Consider the following 17,336-nt stretch of genomic DNA (forward strand, 5'->3'; position numbering starts at 1 on the left):
CTCCCTCCCCTGCCATGATCAGCTCAGGGCTCACACACAGGGCACCTTCCCCGCCTCTGCCTGTCCCTCCTCCAGGCTTGTCACTGCCTGCCGCCTTTGTTACTAGAGTCTGTTCTGTCCTTTCAGACTCACCTGAAGCTCCACCTCATCCATGAAGCCTTTCCAGCTGCTTCACTCTATATTCACCGATGCTTTTTCTAAACATCTTTTCAAAAAGCTTTTTTAAAAAGTCCAACAGAATGTGGTGAGCTTTTGTTCTAATTATTTCACTGACATTAGTGTCTGCCATTGAGGCACAGGCTCCTTTTGGGGAGGCGTGTGTATCTTTCCTTCACTTATAGGTCTGCATGAATAGGTATGCATGAATAATTGCTAGACACACAGTAGATTCCAATACATACTTTTTAAAAAATTGATCAATTGATATAGAAGTAGCTGAGATATTATAATTTGAAGATTGTTAGGCTTGTGTTATAAATGTCCAAAGACTGAACATCCGTCAAGACATTTGGGATGAATGTGTAAATGGGGTTTGAAATGCATTTTGTCGTTTTAGCTCAAATTATTTATATCAGTAAGAGCAGTGATTTCAAAGAAATTCTCTTTATATGGTCTTTAAACAGTAACATTAGTCCTTTATTTGTAACTGCTGTTTTAACCTTCCTTGCGTAAATCCAGTGTTTTCTTACCTAACCTGAAGCGATAAAATTTCATTTAGTCCAGACTAGAGGATTGTGGCAATTTAATATATGTCTTGTTCTCCAGGACTTGACTTCTATGGTTAGTTAAAATTATTTCAACTTTGCAAGCCCTCCAGCTCTGTGACACACTTGAAAGGGGGTAGTTTGAAAGGACGGGGCAGCCTGCACTGAATGGGTCTCATATGCAGTATAATTCCTTCCACCTGTTCTTCTCATGTTGGCGTTTGAAAGCCCTGCAGGAAACATGAACTATTTCAGGATTGAACCAACTTCTCAAACCCTGTGAAGGGGCTTAGTGGACCTTTGTTTGCCAGCAGTGCTCGATTCAGATTCTTTTACCCTGTACAGATCAGGGTGCTTTTGGGGGGTGCAGGTGGGGAGATGCAACCTCACCTAAGCCAGGGATAGGCCGATTACTCTCTGCAGGCCTGATCAGGCCCACTGCCTGTTATTGTAAATAAAGTTTTATTGGAACACAGCCACGCTTACCTATTTATGTACTGTCCACGGCTACTTCTGTGCTACCAAGGCGGAGTTGAGAAGTTGCATTGAAGACCTGAGGGCCCACCGAGTAGAAAGTATTTACTGTCTTTTACACAGAGCCTTTCCTAACCCCTGTTGTGCTGAGGAGTTTTGGATACAGCACATGCAGTGGAACGGGCACCGTTCCAGTCAAATTTAATAGGATGGTTTGGGGTAGGCCAGAGTTTATGGTCTCTTTGACAAAGAAAAATTTCATGGGAATGGGATTTTGAAGGATGAATTCAATCTTGAGGGCATGGCCCTTGTAATCCTTGAATGTTTTTCTTTGGAATGAGTCATTCTCTTGGTTCTTAGTAGACTAAGGCAACCAGGGATTAATATTCTGCCAATGCTCTTCCCAGAAGTAACTTTGACACAAAGCTTTGCAACCTTTGGAAAGAACTGAAAGGGCCAGAAAACATATGTCACAGCTTCTAGAATCTGAATGATACCTTAAGCGGTTTTAAAATGATGGCTTCAGCAAGAATGAGGTTAAATTTCTTTTCCAACTAGTTAACAAGGATCTGGCTTGTTAATTAGGCTAATTATCACCTGTTCAGGGCAAAAAATGCGCTCAAGACTCTTGGCTAAAGTAGCAGGCTCCCTTGCGCGCTGTATAAAAGCCTCACAGGAGGTTTCCAGCTTCATCTGTAAGCCACACTTGATTCTGAAGAGTTGAATTCAGTAAATGAAACCTTTCTAATCTTAGGTCTTTGTGGCTTCTTGATATAAATCATGCTCATGTTTTATATATAATCAGGAACAGGTCACTCTCAAGAGTCCAGCCTAATTTAAATAATCTGATATTAGTGTTAGATATTTTTGGTTTCAGGATATAACTTCAATCATTGAGTCAGGTTTTTTTTGGATCTAGTATGCACGCATGCATGTGCGTGTGCGCACACACACACACACACACGCACACACAAGTATTTGGAAGGAGGTGGCCAGAGGAACCCCGAGTGTATTCCTTGTTATTACTCACCTGTCAGTGTAGCTTTTCAATTTTCAATTTAGAGAAAACAGAGATTCTTACTTTCCATGCAGTTTAAAGCTGCATATTTTATTTAAACATATATATATATATATATATAGTACTTGAAACCTCATAAAACTAAGATGAACAGGATTACTATGGAGTAATATTGGGGTAATTAATGTGGATTTAGTGCCTGTTTTACATGAATAAGTAGTTTAAGTCTAAAAACAGTATTGTATGTTTTTCCTCAGATGTTTCCTAGGCCAGAAACAGTATAGGCACCTCACAGTTCCGATGCGTATAGGTATTGGATTTGTTACCATGGCAGAATTTCTTGAACTTCATTTTGCTTTGTTATCTTTTGGATCCTTTTTCAGCGTAAGACTCGTGAATTAATTGAGATTGAAGTTGCTCTTTAGTGGTTGTCTTTATATGCCTTTTATGTGCTTCTTTGTTCAAGAAAGTGATTGTTTTTCAGTTTTATTTGCAGCTCAGCAGAAATTTGTAAGGTAGCCCTACTGGGCAAAGACCCCATCATAATCTATTTTCGTTTCATCTCTTAGTATATTATTATGTAATTATTAAATTATAATAATTTTAAAAGGAGGCTGTTATCCCAAAGAAACAGCCTGCATATTGGTAGTATCTGAGTAACTTAGAAATTGTTGAAACGGATTCATTAGTATATTGGACTGTTTTGCTAGGAATCATACAGGCCTTGTATTGTTTTCAGTTCTGTGTTTATTCCTAAAGACCAGCAATACCTGTCAGTTAAGGTTTTGCAACATCAGTTTACTGTTAATCATTTTGAATCAGTCAGCACCTTTGTTTCAGAGTTTTGGAAGATAATAACTGCATGATTATTTAATGTTTTAATAAAGTTTAGCTCATTCATTTGGAGCAGATCGTGCTCATTGCTGTTTTTTTGCAGATATGAATTTGTATGATTTATTAACGTGACGTGACATGTAGAAAAGAAATTTTGGATTACTTAATTAAAATATTCTCTTCAAATTGTGGAATTTTTCAAAAACAATGAAAGCACTTTTTAAGATGTTAACATATGACCTTGTTTACTTTGTTTTCCTTTTAAAAACAACAAAAATGTACAACTGTAGTTAGCTCTCTAGCTCCATATGCATGCCTTACCCCTCTTCTCAGAAACAGGCAGTATTCACAAATTATGATGTCATGCATGTTTTTGCATGTGGACCTCATATGTTTAGATTTAATATTTCTATGCTTAACTTGCTTTGTTTCAGTGCAGTTACGTTTTTGAGATTGTTTAACCCATGCTGATAAATGTAGCTCATTGATTCATTTTAACTTCATTATGATATTCCATTTTATGATTAAACTCATTAGTTTTCTACTTCCCAGCTGATGGATATTTAAGATTGTTTACATCTTAATGGGGATACTTTTTTTTTTTTTAAAAACATGTCTGTACTTGAGCCTGAGTTTCTCAATCATGTTAATCCAGACTGGGCTTTCCGGGAGAAAGGCAAAGGATATCTACAGCTCTAAAATGCATCACTAAAGCAACTGTATTCCAAATTATTCTGAATTGGAGAGATTAGAAAAGAACATAAAAATATACTAGTGGCAATTCTTATTGTATTTCAAAAATCATAAAGTAATAAAGCATCAAAGTATCAAAATACTTCTATCTTCATATGTAAATGGGATATGTGCAGATTTTTAATTAATTTGCTAATAAATTGACTGAATAACCCACGTAATAGGGTTTAAAATTTTTAAATAACATTTAAAAGTATAATTTGAAGAAGATGAGTATAGACTCTCTTGTTAGGATACTTACCTTGTGTAGTAATATGGAAAGATAAAGTTAGGGGCGCAACTCAAAATAGAAGTGTTATATATTTTGACAAAACTTATCTGCCCTTTAGGCATTCATAAACAGACAATTGCTCTAACACAGTCTAAGGCAGAAGTATCTATTAAGATAGTACCATTGATCATATAAAAATAATTCAGCTCCCTACTAATTCTTTAGTTTAACTTTGTATGTACATAATGCCTTGCGAAACCTCCATGAAATTTTTAAGTTTTTGTTATATGTATAACAATGAGGATATTTAGTATCGTGTCTTTAAAAATTTAAGTCTAGAGATGTTGGTTTTAGTCACGACTCTGTTTTACAAGTCATGTCATGAGTGAGTTCAGCAAAGAAGATCTTCCACCGGTTTTAACACAGAGAACACAGGCTCAGAGCCATTCCGCGCGTGTGTGTGTGTGTGCGTGCGTGTGTGTGTGTGTGTGTGTGTGTGTGTGTGTTGGAGTGGTGGTGCTGGGGATAAAACAGCACATGTAACAGTAAATAAACATACTGTAAATATATTGAGAGTACTAGAAAAATGCTTAGAATTTAATCCAGGGGCCCTTATTCAATTTAGGAATACTTAGGAATTTACATTCAAAGATGAACTTTTAACTGACTTTTACATGACAGTTACCCATACGAAAATGGGTTTTATTCCAAAAGTGTCAGCAAACAACTGGATAATAATCCCTGGAAGCCAGTAACTTTGTAATGACAGCACCCTTTGGTAGGAACCACTCAAAGGTGCGAGTGGTGCGACGACGCAGAACATTCTGTGTTTAAGATCATTGCCCGCAAAATGGTCAGACCATTGCTACATTGTCTTCTAATTCCTGCTTTGCTGTTGAGAAGTCTGGTACCATTTTAATTTACTTTGCTTCTGATTTTTTTTTTCTTTTGAAACCTTCTAAGATCACTTTATATCCAGTAGAAACATCTAGTGCAGACTGAGGAAAGGGGAGATGACGAACTGCCCTGTTTCATTACAAGTCCGTAGCACTATTTGGCATTTTGAACTTTCTATCAAACGTTATGAAGTAGCTCGATTATGTCAGAGCGGAAATGATGTGGACCCCCACCTGCTCTCCCGCAGACGTGGCCTTCTCCTTAGCACCTTTGCTGTCCCTGGGCTATGGCCTGCCATACCATTTTTCTTTTTAATTCAGTTCATAAATATTTAAATTTAAAAAATTAATTTAAAATGTTTAGAATACCAGAGGAAGGATATGAAACAAATACGGCAAACATGGATATTATCATCTGGGTACATAAACCTTGGTGGTAGATATGCATCTCTGTCATTTTCTGTATGTTTGAAATATTGACATTTGTAAAATAAACACAAATGCTGAGGAAGGAGAAGAGACCAAACAGCATGAGGATCGCGAGCCCTGGGCGGCCTGAATGACCCCTGTTGCTGTCGTGTACGGATCTCACATTCCCACTCTGAGTCTGGTGAAATTACGTAAGGAACGAGACTCTTCACCACCAGTTCCCTTCATCCCATTGGTCCAAAGTTATTTATGGAACAGCTCTGGGTACCAGGCACTTTTATGGGCCATAGGATATACGGTGAACCAAACACCATCATACTGTTGTGTGCTTATCTTGTTTGTCCTTTTAGGTTGTACTTTTACATGATTGTCACTCGTTGTACATCCTTCAACTGACTGACTTTGTAACTCCCTGCACAAAAGGAGAGATGACTAGCGAATTTTATGCCAAATAGATCTCTTTTTAATATATTGTCAATTCAGTTAAACAAGAAGTTTCTGATGGAAGACCACCATGTGGGGATAGAAAAGCATTTATATCATTTAACCCAGTCTAATGTAGGTCCTGGGGCTTCACTGATACCTGGGAAACTGGATGGCCATCCCCAGTTGAGGGGCAGCAGCCAACAGAGCCACAGTTGACACAGCCTGTCGGGGCCTGGAGCTCCCATCACTCTGCCTCTCCCCGCACTGCCCCTTACCTGTCCTCCCTGCTGGCTCTGCATATCCACCTGCTTTCCAACATCTAAATTAAATGCCGTCTCTGGGAAGCCTTCTTTAATCCGCCCTGTCCCATTAATTGCTTCTTCTTTTAAATTTATGATGGCCTTTTACGTTTTTTCCTGGCACTGAGGTTATCTTTGTGAAGGATTTTCCTCACGTAGGAGCCTGTGATTTTCTTGAGAGCCAAATCTGACTCTTTTCCCTCTTTGTTTCTACCGTCTCGACCAGTGTTTGTGCTACAGTGGGTGTTCAGGTCTTTCTGAAGTACATGCAGAATACACAGTGATACCTCTTCTTCTTGGGTTCTCGTGGCAGAGCGGAACTGCACGTTTTCACTTAGGTTCTGTCCTAGTGACACATCCAGGTGGGCTTCCTGAAGGCCCCCAGGAGAGCGGATCCCTTGGATGGACGTCGTCCTTGCTCGTTGCATGGTGGCAGATAGTTTACAGTGTTTGAGGCTCAGAATTGTGCAGTTCCAGGAAACCCCCCACTGATGAGTAGGTCTTGGTCTTTATAAGGACACTTTACATTGGTAACATTTCAGGTTCTTTTCAAAGTACCAGTGCATGCACTTATTTTCATAAAGCAAATTGCAGAACATGTGAGGTTTTCTGAAAGTCAAGCAGTGGCCTTAGTTCTTTGTTATCTGGCTTTTGTCATATCATGACAGGCTCTAAGCTCTAGTTTAACATTTGTATTATGTATGAATAATAGAGTACATATATTGAGGTTTCATAGATGTAATTTTTTAAAATGTACATCATGGTAGATTTAAAAATGAGGGATTTATTTTGTCATTCATAAAGTTGTAATACAGTCTGGAGTAACTATTTGTTAAAAGATAGCATCTACTTAACCTCCTTATTTATTTCTTTTAGGAGGAGGTTAGATCCACAATAAATACATGAAGAAATAAGTAGATAGGGGAATTTATCTTGGAAATAAGATCCCTGTCTTGGTTTTGAAATGTTAAATGCATGAAGACCCGTCAAAGAGATATACAGACATGTTATTTTTTTATAGCGCATTTCTAAGTATTTAGTTATGTTTGTCATTCTCTAGTACCAGTAAGCAATGATCAAATGATACAGTAATTTCAAAGTCGGTCTGTGTTGAGTGGTGTAAACATAGTTTCTCTACACATACATTCTATAAGTATATTAATTGGCAATTTTAATATTAATGAAGCACTTAAGATATTTTATATGGCATTTCTTAAATATTTAGCAGTTTTTACTTCTGTTGCATTTAAAATATAATGTTATAAAAATATTACTACATATAACAAATGAAGAGAGAGTTTTATAAAAGGTAATTTTATAATTCGATTCTTAAGAATTTGTGAAACCTGAATGATTAATTTGTTAAAGTAATCCACATTTGCCTCAAAATGAGAAACTTAATTAATTGGAGCTTGGAATTTTTTTTTCTACCCTTACGGGACTAAGAAAATTTGTAAAATTTTAGTTAAAAGCATTTATGTAAAGAATATACTCTTTATATCTCCTTATTTATATCATAACTTAAAACGCAGGTATTATAATCTTATTTTTAAAATTGTATTAACTTGCTAAAAGTGTAGACCAACTTATGCTAGTCAGATCAAGCTGCCAGAGTCTGTCTCTTTTGTGGCATTGTGCTTATCAACTTATTAAAATATTTTAATTTTGAATATTGGGTTCTAATTTTCTTTTATTTGTTCATTATCCTGAATTAATTAGCTGGACACTACTTTGTTAGCCACAGAGATTGCTTTAAACTAAATTGTATTAGAAATCAAAAGTAAATTTTTGTGGTGATTTCCTGAATGCAAGTGAAAAGGGACAGAAGCTCGACCAAAGAAAGTATTAAAATTTTTTTGTTGATGGTTCATATTGCCTGGATTATGAAAGGTATTCAGAGATCTTTAACTGGGAACTGTGGGGCTGAAATATTTTCTGACGTGAGTATTGATTTGTTATTTTCAGTTTTCATCCCATACAGGAAATAATTGAGGTTTCTTTTTCTCAAAGGCATACTTTATGAAAAGTTGTATTTATAATCTTATTTTTATCCTTATCAAAGGGAACTTTTTATGTACCTGTGTGGTAACCCAGAAGGACACCTTGTTAAAAAGGAGACGCCCCTGGAGTGTGCCTCTCCTCCGAGGGAGCAGTGTGGTGTGTGCCGTTCCGGGCCGGCTGGGCTCTGAGTGCCGCCCGGCCCCAGCTGCCTCCGCCTGGCAGAGAGCAGGGGTGTCTGAGTAGTTTAGTACGGATAGCTTTTCATTTAGCCTTTGCTCTGACAGCCTGTGCCCTGGATAAGCGGTCTAGGCCTGTACAGGTGAAATCTATTCTCACATTTGCCTCAGGGGTGACTGGACTGTAACAGAATTTTTCAAACCCGTTGGGCCCAACCGCAAAGCAGAGAATAAATGGCTGAAGTGCCAGGCCTGGACAGAAAAATCAATGCCTGGTTATACAGACATGACAGGCCAGGCCCGCAGTTCTCCTCGCGACACCCTGCACTCGCCACACTGCAGGGCTGCAGCGACACCTGTCTGGGCCCGAGGTGCTCCCGTGAGGGTAATATTTGCATCCTTTTCTCTCCACTCCATGCAGGAAATTTACATGCCGCCTGTGTGATAGAAGTTTCACAGAGAAGTGGGCCCTGAACAACCACATGAAACTCCACACGGGGGAGAAGCCATTCAAGTGTACCTGGCCTACCTGCCATTACTCCTTCCTCACGGCCTCCGCCATGAAGGACCACTACAGGACGCACACAGGTGTGCCTGTCCGCCTGGGCCCAGTGGTGGTGGTAGTTGGGGGTGGTCGTCTCAGCAGCAGTCCGTAGAAAGGAATCCCTGTTTGAAGAGTTTAAGATTGTGGTAATTATATGTTAAAAGTTATGGCATCATTTCTTTGTGTTTTGATGATGCTCAGCGTAATTTTTAAGTGACATTTTAATATTTGTGTGTGTGTGCGTGTGCACACGTGCATGTGTTCACATAAAATAAGTTTCATATTTCAAAGCTGATTTATGTTGTGTGTGGGTACATATATGTATATGTGTTTAAACATATCTTTTTAGGTGTGATCATTATAGAAGATCATTTGAGGAGATTAAATTTTCATAGAGAACTTGTGTTATATTTGTTACTGATATGGACTCCGTGCCATAATGTTTCTGAACATTATTGAATCTTGGTTTTTATGTACCACTTGAAATTTTTTAAATCAATTTAATATTTCTCTTAAGAGAATACTATCAGATCCAAGAGTCTTTGAAATTACTACAAAGAGACTAAACTGAATTTAGCTAGTATAAATTTTTTAGATAATTGAAAAAGTACGAATTCACATACATTTTACATCAAAACATTTAGTGGACTGTTTGGAATTTAAACCAACTGGTAGTAAAAGCAGCATACAGAATACATCTGTGCTAGGCATGGTCCTGAGACCTCTCAGTTTGGACCGTCATGAATATATTTCTCCTACCTGCCCTGTGGTTCTGTTCAATGTATATGACATGCTTTTCATTACCTAAGGACAGAGGGCCCCTAAACGCCTTACAAGCGTGTAGTCGAGCGCTTGCCGTATCTCACCATGGCGACATCACTGGAGCCATTTGCTGTTTTGTGGTCTTCTTCCTCTTTACAGCTCTCAGGAAGTGTTTTGTTTCAAGGAAAAAATAAATTTTAATCAGCATTCCCAAATGTTCTTCTGATTGCCAAGAATCCTGTATTATTGTTAGAAATTATAGGTTAAAAGTTCTTCTGAAGCAGTTTGTGGGAAGCCCAGGCCTCCTTAGCTTCCTTGACAAGGGCGTTGACGATTTAAGGTCTCCAGCCTGCCCTGAAAGATCACTTATATCGAACAGCAGATGAAAAGCCAGTGCAGATGTAATTTATCGTTGGCGTTTCCTTCTAAAGAATAATTGTGGAGACTTGGCTGGATCAATAATATGGATTTTTGTTGTTAGGTCTTGTAGTCTGCACCATAATGAGAGATAGGGGACAGTGGCTGTTTTCTAATAGAAAATAAAGGATTGGTTTCCGTGTCTTTCTACATTTGAAAGCAAAATGGCACACTTGAAACTAATTCAAGTTGTTAAGAAAAGTCTCCTATTATAGCTCTGCTATTATTTAAATATGGCATGTTAAGTGAACCTCCTTTTTATTGAGTATATTACATTTAGTTTTTTCTTAAAATTTTTTTTCTTGAAAAATACTCAATTGCCCACTATCCAACCCTAACTCCCCCTACCCCCTTGGAAAAAAAAAAAAAAAAGGGCAAGTGAAAATTGAATTTAGAGTGACAAACAAATCAAGCCACCAAGGTAAATATGACATACAATACATTGCAGACTAACATCCTAGATAAAAATCCTGCACGTCAAAAAATCAAGGTCACTAATATATCTAGAACCAAATCACATGGAAAATTGATAATTTTGTCTTTGTGCCTATACATATCTTAAAATAGGAAAGGGAATAAAACTTAGTATATACATGCAGCACATATACCTGTAAAAATGTAAATTTCATTACATGCAGCACATATACCTGTAAAAAATATAAATTTCATTAGGATTTGTCTGTTAATGTTTATATCTTACAAGAAAGATATAGATTGCAAAGAAGTTCATAAACGAGGGAAAGGAATCATAGTCTGCTTGAGTCCAGAAATAGTAAGAATACTCTTTCCGCATCAGGTATTTTGCTGGCTGGGTAGCATAGCACCAATCTCTTCTCTGCCACACACCACCAGATGCGTAGGTGTGTGTGAGCTTGTGTGTGCATGTGTGGACCACAGTACACACACTTCCGCACACTCGAAGGGGTTAATGCCCACAAAGCTGTGGTGATGAATAAATTGTAGAGAACAATTTTGTCTCAACACAGAATAGTATGTTAATATTAACGAGCAAATTATCTTTTGGGATTTTAAAAAAAGTCCACTTTCAGTGTTATTTAATTGATAATACAGCTAGTTAGAAAGATTTATATTTCAAATTGATTAAATAATTAAATGAGTGATTGTAATTAAACTTTATTCTTCACAGCCCATCTACTCTGTTCTTTTTTTCTGTATTGATATAATGATGCCAAGGAATGAACTTAACCCCAAAATAGGGAAGTAAAGATAGGAAAAATACTTAAATTCAGCTTTATTTTATAAATGATAATAATGAACATTTTAACGTACCATTGGGAAATAAGATTAAACATAATTTGGTTAAAACTCTCTATTAATATATGTTCATTTAAATTAGAGAAGCTAGTATTGCTCTCAGGTAAAGGGAAGACTCTTTCTGATTACGGTAGCTACTCTGCCTTCCTATATTTACTATTTTTTCTAACCTTAAAAAGGCAATTACCATTTCCACAACACCTCAAGCTAAATTTCTATTGTAAAACACCTAAACATTTTAGAACAAAGCAGGCTGACGTGGGCAAAAACCCTTGAAAGACTTGTTGCATTAAACATTCACATGAATAAAGTAGATAAAGATAGATAAAATGATCTGTTTAATTTTTGAAAAGTATTTTATAATTTCACTGACTCTCTCCAAGGTGTTAGCATTTTTATTCTCCTTTTCTCTTCTTTGGGAGCCTTATGGGATAAACCGTCTAGGTGCCAGCACTTATTGGCCAAATATGCTGTAGAATAGAGAGAGATTGCATTTATAAACTGTAGGGCAGAATGTTAGCTTTTGTGTAAAAATGTTTTTAAAAATGAGCATTTAAACATTTTTAACAAAGTCTGCCAAATCTGACTCTAATTGTTGCAGAGTTTTCCAGTCAAGAGTTATCACTAAAGATGAATGATAGGAGTTTTTATACAATTTCTTTAGCAATCCCTAGACCTCCTTTTTTGTGCCATGGAAGTTTGAGGAACATAAACAGCACTGAGTTGAGTAAATGTAGATTTTATCATTACTTGGGGTCTTCAGTATATTCAGGGAAACTGTTTAATTCATATTGTTAAGGAGGAAGTTATTAAAGAAGATGCTGATAGAATCAGGTAAAACCGATTCAATATCCTTCAGTTGTTAGAAAATTCAGTATTTTTATTTAAGCAGAATCATGTATACTGTATATTAACAGTTCCAAGCAATCTTTAGTCAGCTCAGAAAAGTCCAGATGTATGGGAATTGTAAAAAATCAGGATATGCATAAAAACTGTTCAAGTGCATAAAGCAGCCCCATCTGGAAGACATCTACCAGAAATGAAGTTGTACAAAACCATTCCATTGATAATAAAGCTAATTTTTATGGGTCTGACAAGTATGTAATTATGTTCAGTGGTGCTTTTCAGATTTTATCACAGTCAATAAACCGCAGTGGTAATTTCATTCCCATTTGACATATTTACATGGAAACATTTGATTGGAGGAATTAGTAACCCTGAAAGCCTTGATAGATATGTTTTAATGATCTGTGACCTCCGCAGTCCCTCATCTGTTTATTGTTGCAACAGGCGAGAAGTCGTTCCTGTGTGACCTGTGTGGCTTTGCTGGCGGGACCCGGCATGCCCTCACCAAGCACCGCAGGCAGCATACAGGTCAGTCCAGCCGCCCGGCCCTCAGCCTGCCTCTCAGGAGGCAGCCAGTCCAGGGGCCCCCCTGCATTCGTTCTTGGCCCTGGATTGCCTGTCTTTTCGATTTTTGTAAACTCTGTGCACTTGAGGGTCTACTGAAAATTGTGCTTGAATGATACAAGATTTTAATGCGTCTGCTTTTACGTATTTATAAAGTAAGCCTGCTGCATGTCTTACGGATCAGGTGTCCTGTAAAGTCGTGTCAAGCAGGGGGAGAACAGGGTCTGGCCTTCTGTGTGCAGACATACCAGCTGCTTCTCTGCAGTAGAGCCCTGCCTTGGGAGTGGCCCATGAGCTGTGGTGAAGCTGGGGGGCCTGCCTTCCTCTCAGTCAGTCCCTCCCCGTCTCCTTTCCTGCTCACGCCACCTTTTAGCTGCTTCTCACCTGCTTACCAGCAGCCCTGCCTTCCCATCTTTGTCTCAGCCTCCGGAACCACCTGACTCTCTAGCCAGCAATCCCTCTGCGGGTTGGAACCAAGTAGATGTGTTTGTAGCTCACTGCAGCTTCAGGTATTTTTGCGATTAAGAATGGAAGGCAGTCGGGACTTCCCTGGCAGTCCAGTGGTTAAGACTTCGCCTTCCAATGCAGGGGGTGCGGGTTCGATCCCTGGCCTGGGAGCTAGGATCCCACATGCCTCACAGCCGAAAAACCAAAACATAAAACAGAAGCAATATTATAACAGATTCAATAAAGACTTTAAAAATGGTCCACATCAAAAAAAAAATCTTTAAAAACAAAAAAAGAATGGAAAGCAGTGAAGAGGCGAGTTAAGCAGATTAGGACATTGAAGAGAATCCTTTTTTTTTTCATGATGGGCATTCTTGGTGATTCAACAAAATAAACTAGATGCCTTGGTTAGGAACACATAAGGATGAAAAGTTTTAACCATCTATTAAAGTTGATTACCTATTGATATGCTGTAATAGGTCTTATAAGTAATTACTTTAACTTCTGAATTACATATGTCTGGGACACTGCTGATTTTTGGTGATGTTCCTTGTAACTATTAATAGAACCAACTCTTTACCCTAAAAAGTGTTCTAGTTTAGATGATAAATCATATGGTAACAGAATTTGTAACTCATTGTTAGACTTTTACTTGCGTTCCATGAGAATAGTTGAGTTTGGCAGTTATACTCAAAATGGCATAAACGTAGAGTACATGAAATATGTTGTTTATGGTACAGTTTGATTCTTGATATGCTATATTTAGCGCTTAGCTACAAGGAGCTTTAATGCCCATTATGGTATTTATAAGCTCAGTGAGAATTAATGCTAGCCATTACTTTTGGATTCTTAAGTTTATATGATTCAAATTTCTATATGTGGTAAGGATTATTATTGAGTCAAGAAATATCCAATGTTAATATAATGTTGAAAACTCAAACTTGGTAAACATAAAACTCCATTTAAGTTTGTAGTAGCAACCTGTGATCACATTTTTTTTTTTTAATCCAGTGATTTACAGTTTAGGTGTAAGAGATGGCAGAAGAGCCCAGTGGATGGCGGTCATCCTTGGCTACTATGTTGGACAAGTTGGGAATATGTGTGGTAAAGTGTATTCATGTGGGGTTTTCTGATTCTTCATGTTTCAGTTTATTGATGCCCGAACTATTGCCATGCAGATGGTGTCGCCCTGGCGTGGCCCTGGGCGTCAGCAGACTCCCTGGTGCCGCCGTTGGCAGCGTGGCCGTGCTCCCTCTTCCCGCTGCCGAGGGGCCGGTAATGCTGTGATCACAGGCGTTTACAGGTGATCGATCATGAACCTGCATCGAGCAGGCACAACTTTATATCTTATGTCAGGTCCAGAGGCTCCTTATTACTTTGCTATTAACTTTATACCATATAGGACAATGTCTCACAGACAGAGGCATCTGTCTTTTTGGCATTTATCTGCCTCTGTGGCACAAATCAAACATGATTCTTTAATACCAAAGTCAGTTCAAACAGCTTAGCCAAACAGCACTAAGCCGAACAGCTTAGGACAACTCAGTCTAGGCCCTTAGCTTTGATGCTGGATTTATAATATTTAAGCAACACATAACTTTTTTTTTTTTCAAGGCCAGATTTGTTTGGCTCATTTGAAATCTGTGTTTTTCTGATGTATTCCTCTTTGACATGGTTTACCTTTCTACTACAGAGTGCCCACCCAAACTACAATCAGCTAGGAAAGGGATAGGTATCAAAAGTGTTCCAAATGGCGTAAATAATTCCCCACTGCAATACAGACTGTCTAGGGGGCTGACACAAAACATCTTCCACTTCAAGATTTACTTTTATCTGGTAAAAGGGTCACCTGTCAGAGACCCTTGATTCAAGGGCACAGGAGCGAATCCTCACATGTAGTTGAAGAGCCTTGGCCGGCTTAATGACCACCAGCCCGCCCAAAGGAATGCAGTGCGAGCTTCCAGGAGAAGGGGTGGCCCGTCTGACAGATTGTTGACACACAAAGGGCACCTCTCTCTGTCCATAATCCATGCCGGTGCTGGTGTCCCCCCTCCGGCTTCCTTTTACTCTTCTGTCACGGGGACCTCAGGTGCAGAATATTCCTCAGTGGTTATTTTCGCCAAGATTACCGCTTGAAAAGGAAAGTATGAAGAACACAATTTAAACTACTATATACCCTTATGTGAGGGAAACAGGCAGAAAGGAAATTTCACCAGCAGGATGTATGCAGGCAGCCCTGTTGACTTACAGATAGCATTATTCAAGGGTAGTTACTGTCTCACTCATAGGTTTATTCATCCTTCTGGCTTTAGAATGACAAAGAATTCAGAAGGACTGTTCCCAATGCACCAAATCAGTTTGATCACTCCATCAAAAATTTTTCCTTAGTAAGTGTGTACACCTCCTCACGTAGCACCTATCTCATTTCATGCAGTTAACAAATATTAGGAAACTGAAATTCTTGTTTAGCATTTTTAAGATTTTCTTTCACATTTAACAATCTAGAAGTTATTTATTTATCGATTTATTTTGCTGTATATTGAGACTAACAAACAAGAGCTACTTCTGTATTTCTGAAGTGTATTTTCCTGAAGAAATTACCTGAAATTTCCCGAAGAAATGATCGTTTCTGGATAAAAAAGAGATACCGGTGAACATATTCAAACAATAATATCGAACATGTAACAGAATTGAGTTACAAAGTAACTATTATGCACAGATTGAATAAACTGTAGTCTGTGTAAGTTGACACAGAGTTCTTTTCCATCAAGGGCCCAGACATGCTTGAGCCTTCCTTTCCTTAGTGGTTGTCGCTTAGTATGTAGCATACTTCGGTAGCATTATATTTTTTCTCTGTCAGCCTATAGATTTTTCACAATTTCTTAAGACTACATAGTTTAATCTGTTGTGTTGTCAAGTTAAGCATGAAATGACAATTGATAGTTTATTGCAATACAATGTCAGCTTGACATGAACTTCAAATTATTAGAGTTATAGAGAATCTAAATGACATTATTCTTTAAAAGTGTTTTTTTAAGTTTAAATTGTGTCACATAAAAATGCCATAAAAGTTTAAATGAAATAAGATTGATACATTTACCATATTTTTTAAGTGTTTATGTTAAACCTTCTCACCAAGAAACTTAACGTTGAGGAGCTTGAATGACCTTTTATTTATACCACTGACTCAGACAATGACTCCATAATGTTACCCCTCTAGATTCCTGCCAGATCCATGAAAAATGGATAGATTAACGATGTCTACCAAGGCTAAAAGAATAAACCAGTTACCAGTGAGTCTGATGCCAACGTACTTTCAAACACTTCGTTTGAATGGAATAAGGAGACGTCAGAATATATTTGTGAATTTGCTTAACGAAAAAAATATTTAAATTGTTTGACCCCTTAGATTCATGATATTAAAAGTGGAAGATTCAAGCTACCTAATTTGAAGTCTTAGTATATAGTTTCAATAGTCATGTCAGTATTGTATTGGCATAAAGATTTCCAGATAGATCAAGGGAGCAGAATAGACTCATGCATATATCTGTCCATTGTTTTTGACCAAGGAACAACCTTTAGAGATAGATTTAACAGAGGATGTGCAAAACCTCTTCATTGGAAACTTTAAAGTATTGCCAAGAGAAATTAAAGAAGACCTAAATAGAGCGATATCCCATGTTCATGGATTGGAAGACTCAATGTTGTTAAGATTTTATTTCCTCTCACATTGATCATTTCAAATCCCTCAAGCTTTTTTTTTTAAAGAAATTGACAAGCTGATTTTAAAATTCATATGGAAATGCAACAGTGAAATATCAAACAACTTTGAGAAAGATGAACGAACTTGACTTACACAACCTGACTTCATGACTTATTAGAAAGCTTTAATAATCAAGTCATTCTGGTGTTTTCATCAAGGTAAACAAATACCTCAATGGAATGGAATAGAGATTACAAAACAACCCACACCTACATGGTCAACTGAGCTTTGACAGAAGAGCAAAGGCAGTTTAATCTTTTCAATACATAATGCTGGAACAATTGGCTATCCATATGCAATCAAAATAAACTTTGATCCATATATCATGTCATATACAAAAATGAACTCAATCTAAATATAAAACTTAAAACTATATAAACTCTAAAAGAAAATTTAGGGGAAAAATCTTTGTGATCATGGATTATCAAAGATTTCTTAGATACCAGCACATCAAAAGCCTGATTCATAAATGAAAAGAATCATAACTTGAAAAATTA

At 37.6% G+C, this 17,336-nt stretch overlaps 1 protein-coding gene across 1 annotated transcript in view; it reads left to right on the forward strand.

The window, feature by feature from the left end:
- ZNF407 (zinc finger protein 407) overlaps positions 1-17,336 on the forward strand; it is a 420,308-nt gene that overhangs the window by 230,132 nt on the left and 172,840 nt on the right. The window contains exons 5-6 of the mRNA XM_030868179.2: positions 8,643-8,809; positions 12,510-12,593. Coding sequence (XP_030724039.2) covers positions 8,643-8,809; positions 12,510-12,593 — 251 coding nt within the window. The remainder of the gene's footprint in view (positions 1-8,642; positions 8,810-12,509; positions 12,594-17,336) is intronic.

Source organism: Globicephala melas, chromosome 13 (genome assembly GCF_963455315.2).
Source record: "Globicephala melas chromosome 13, mGloMel1.2, whole genome shotgun sequence".
Lineage (NCBI taxonomy): Eukaryota > Metazoa > Chordata > Mammalia > Artiodactyla > Delphinidae > Globicephala > Globicephala melas.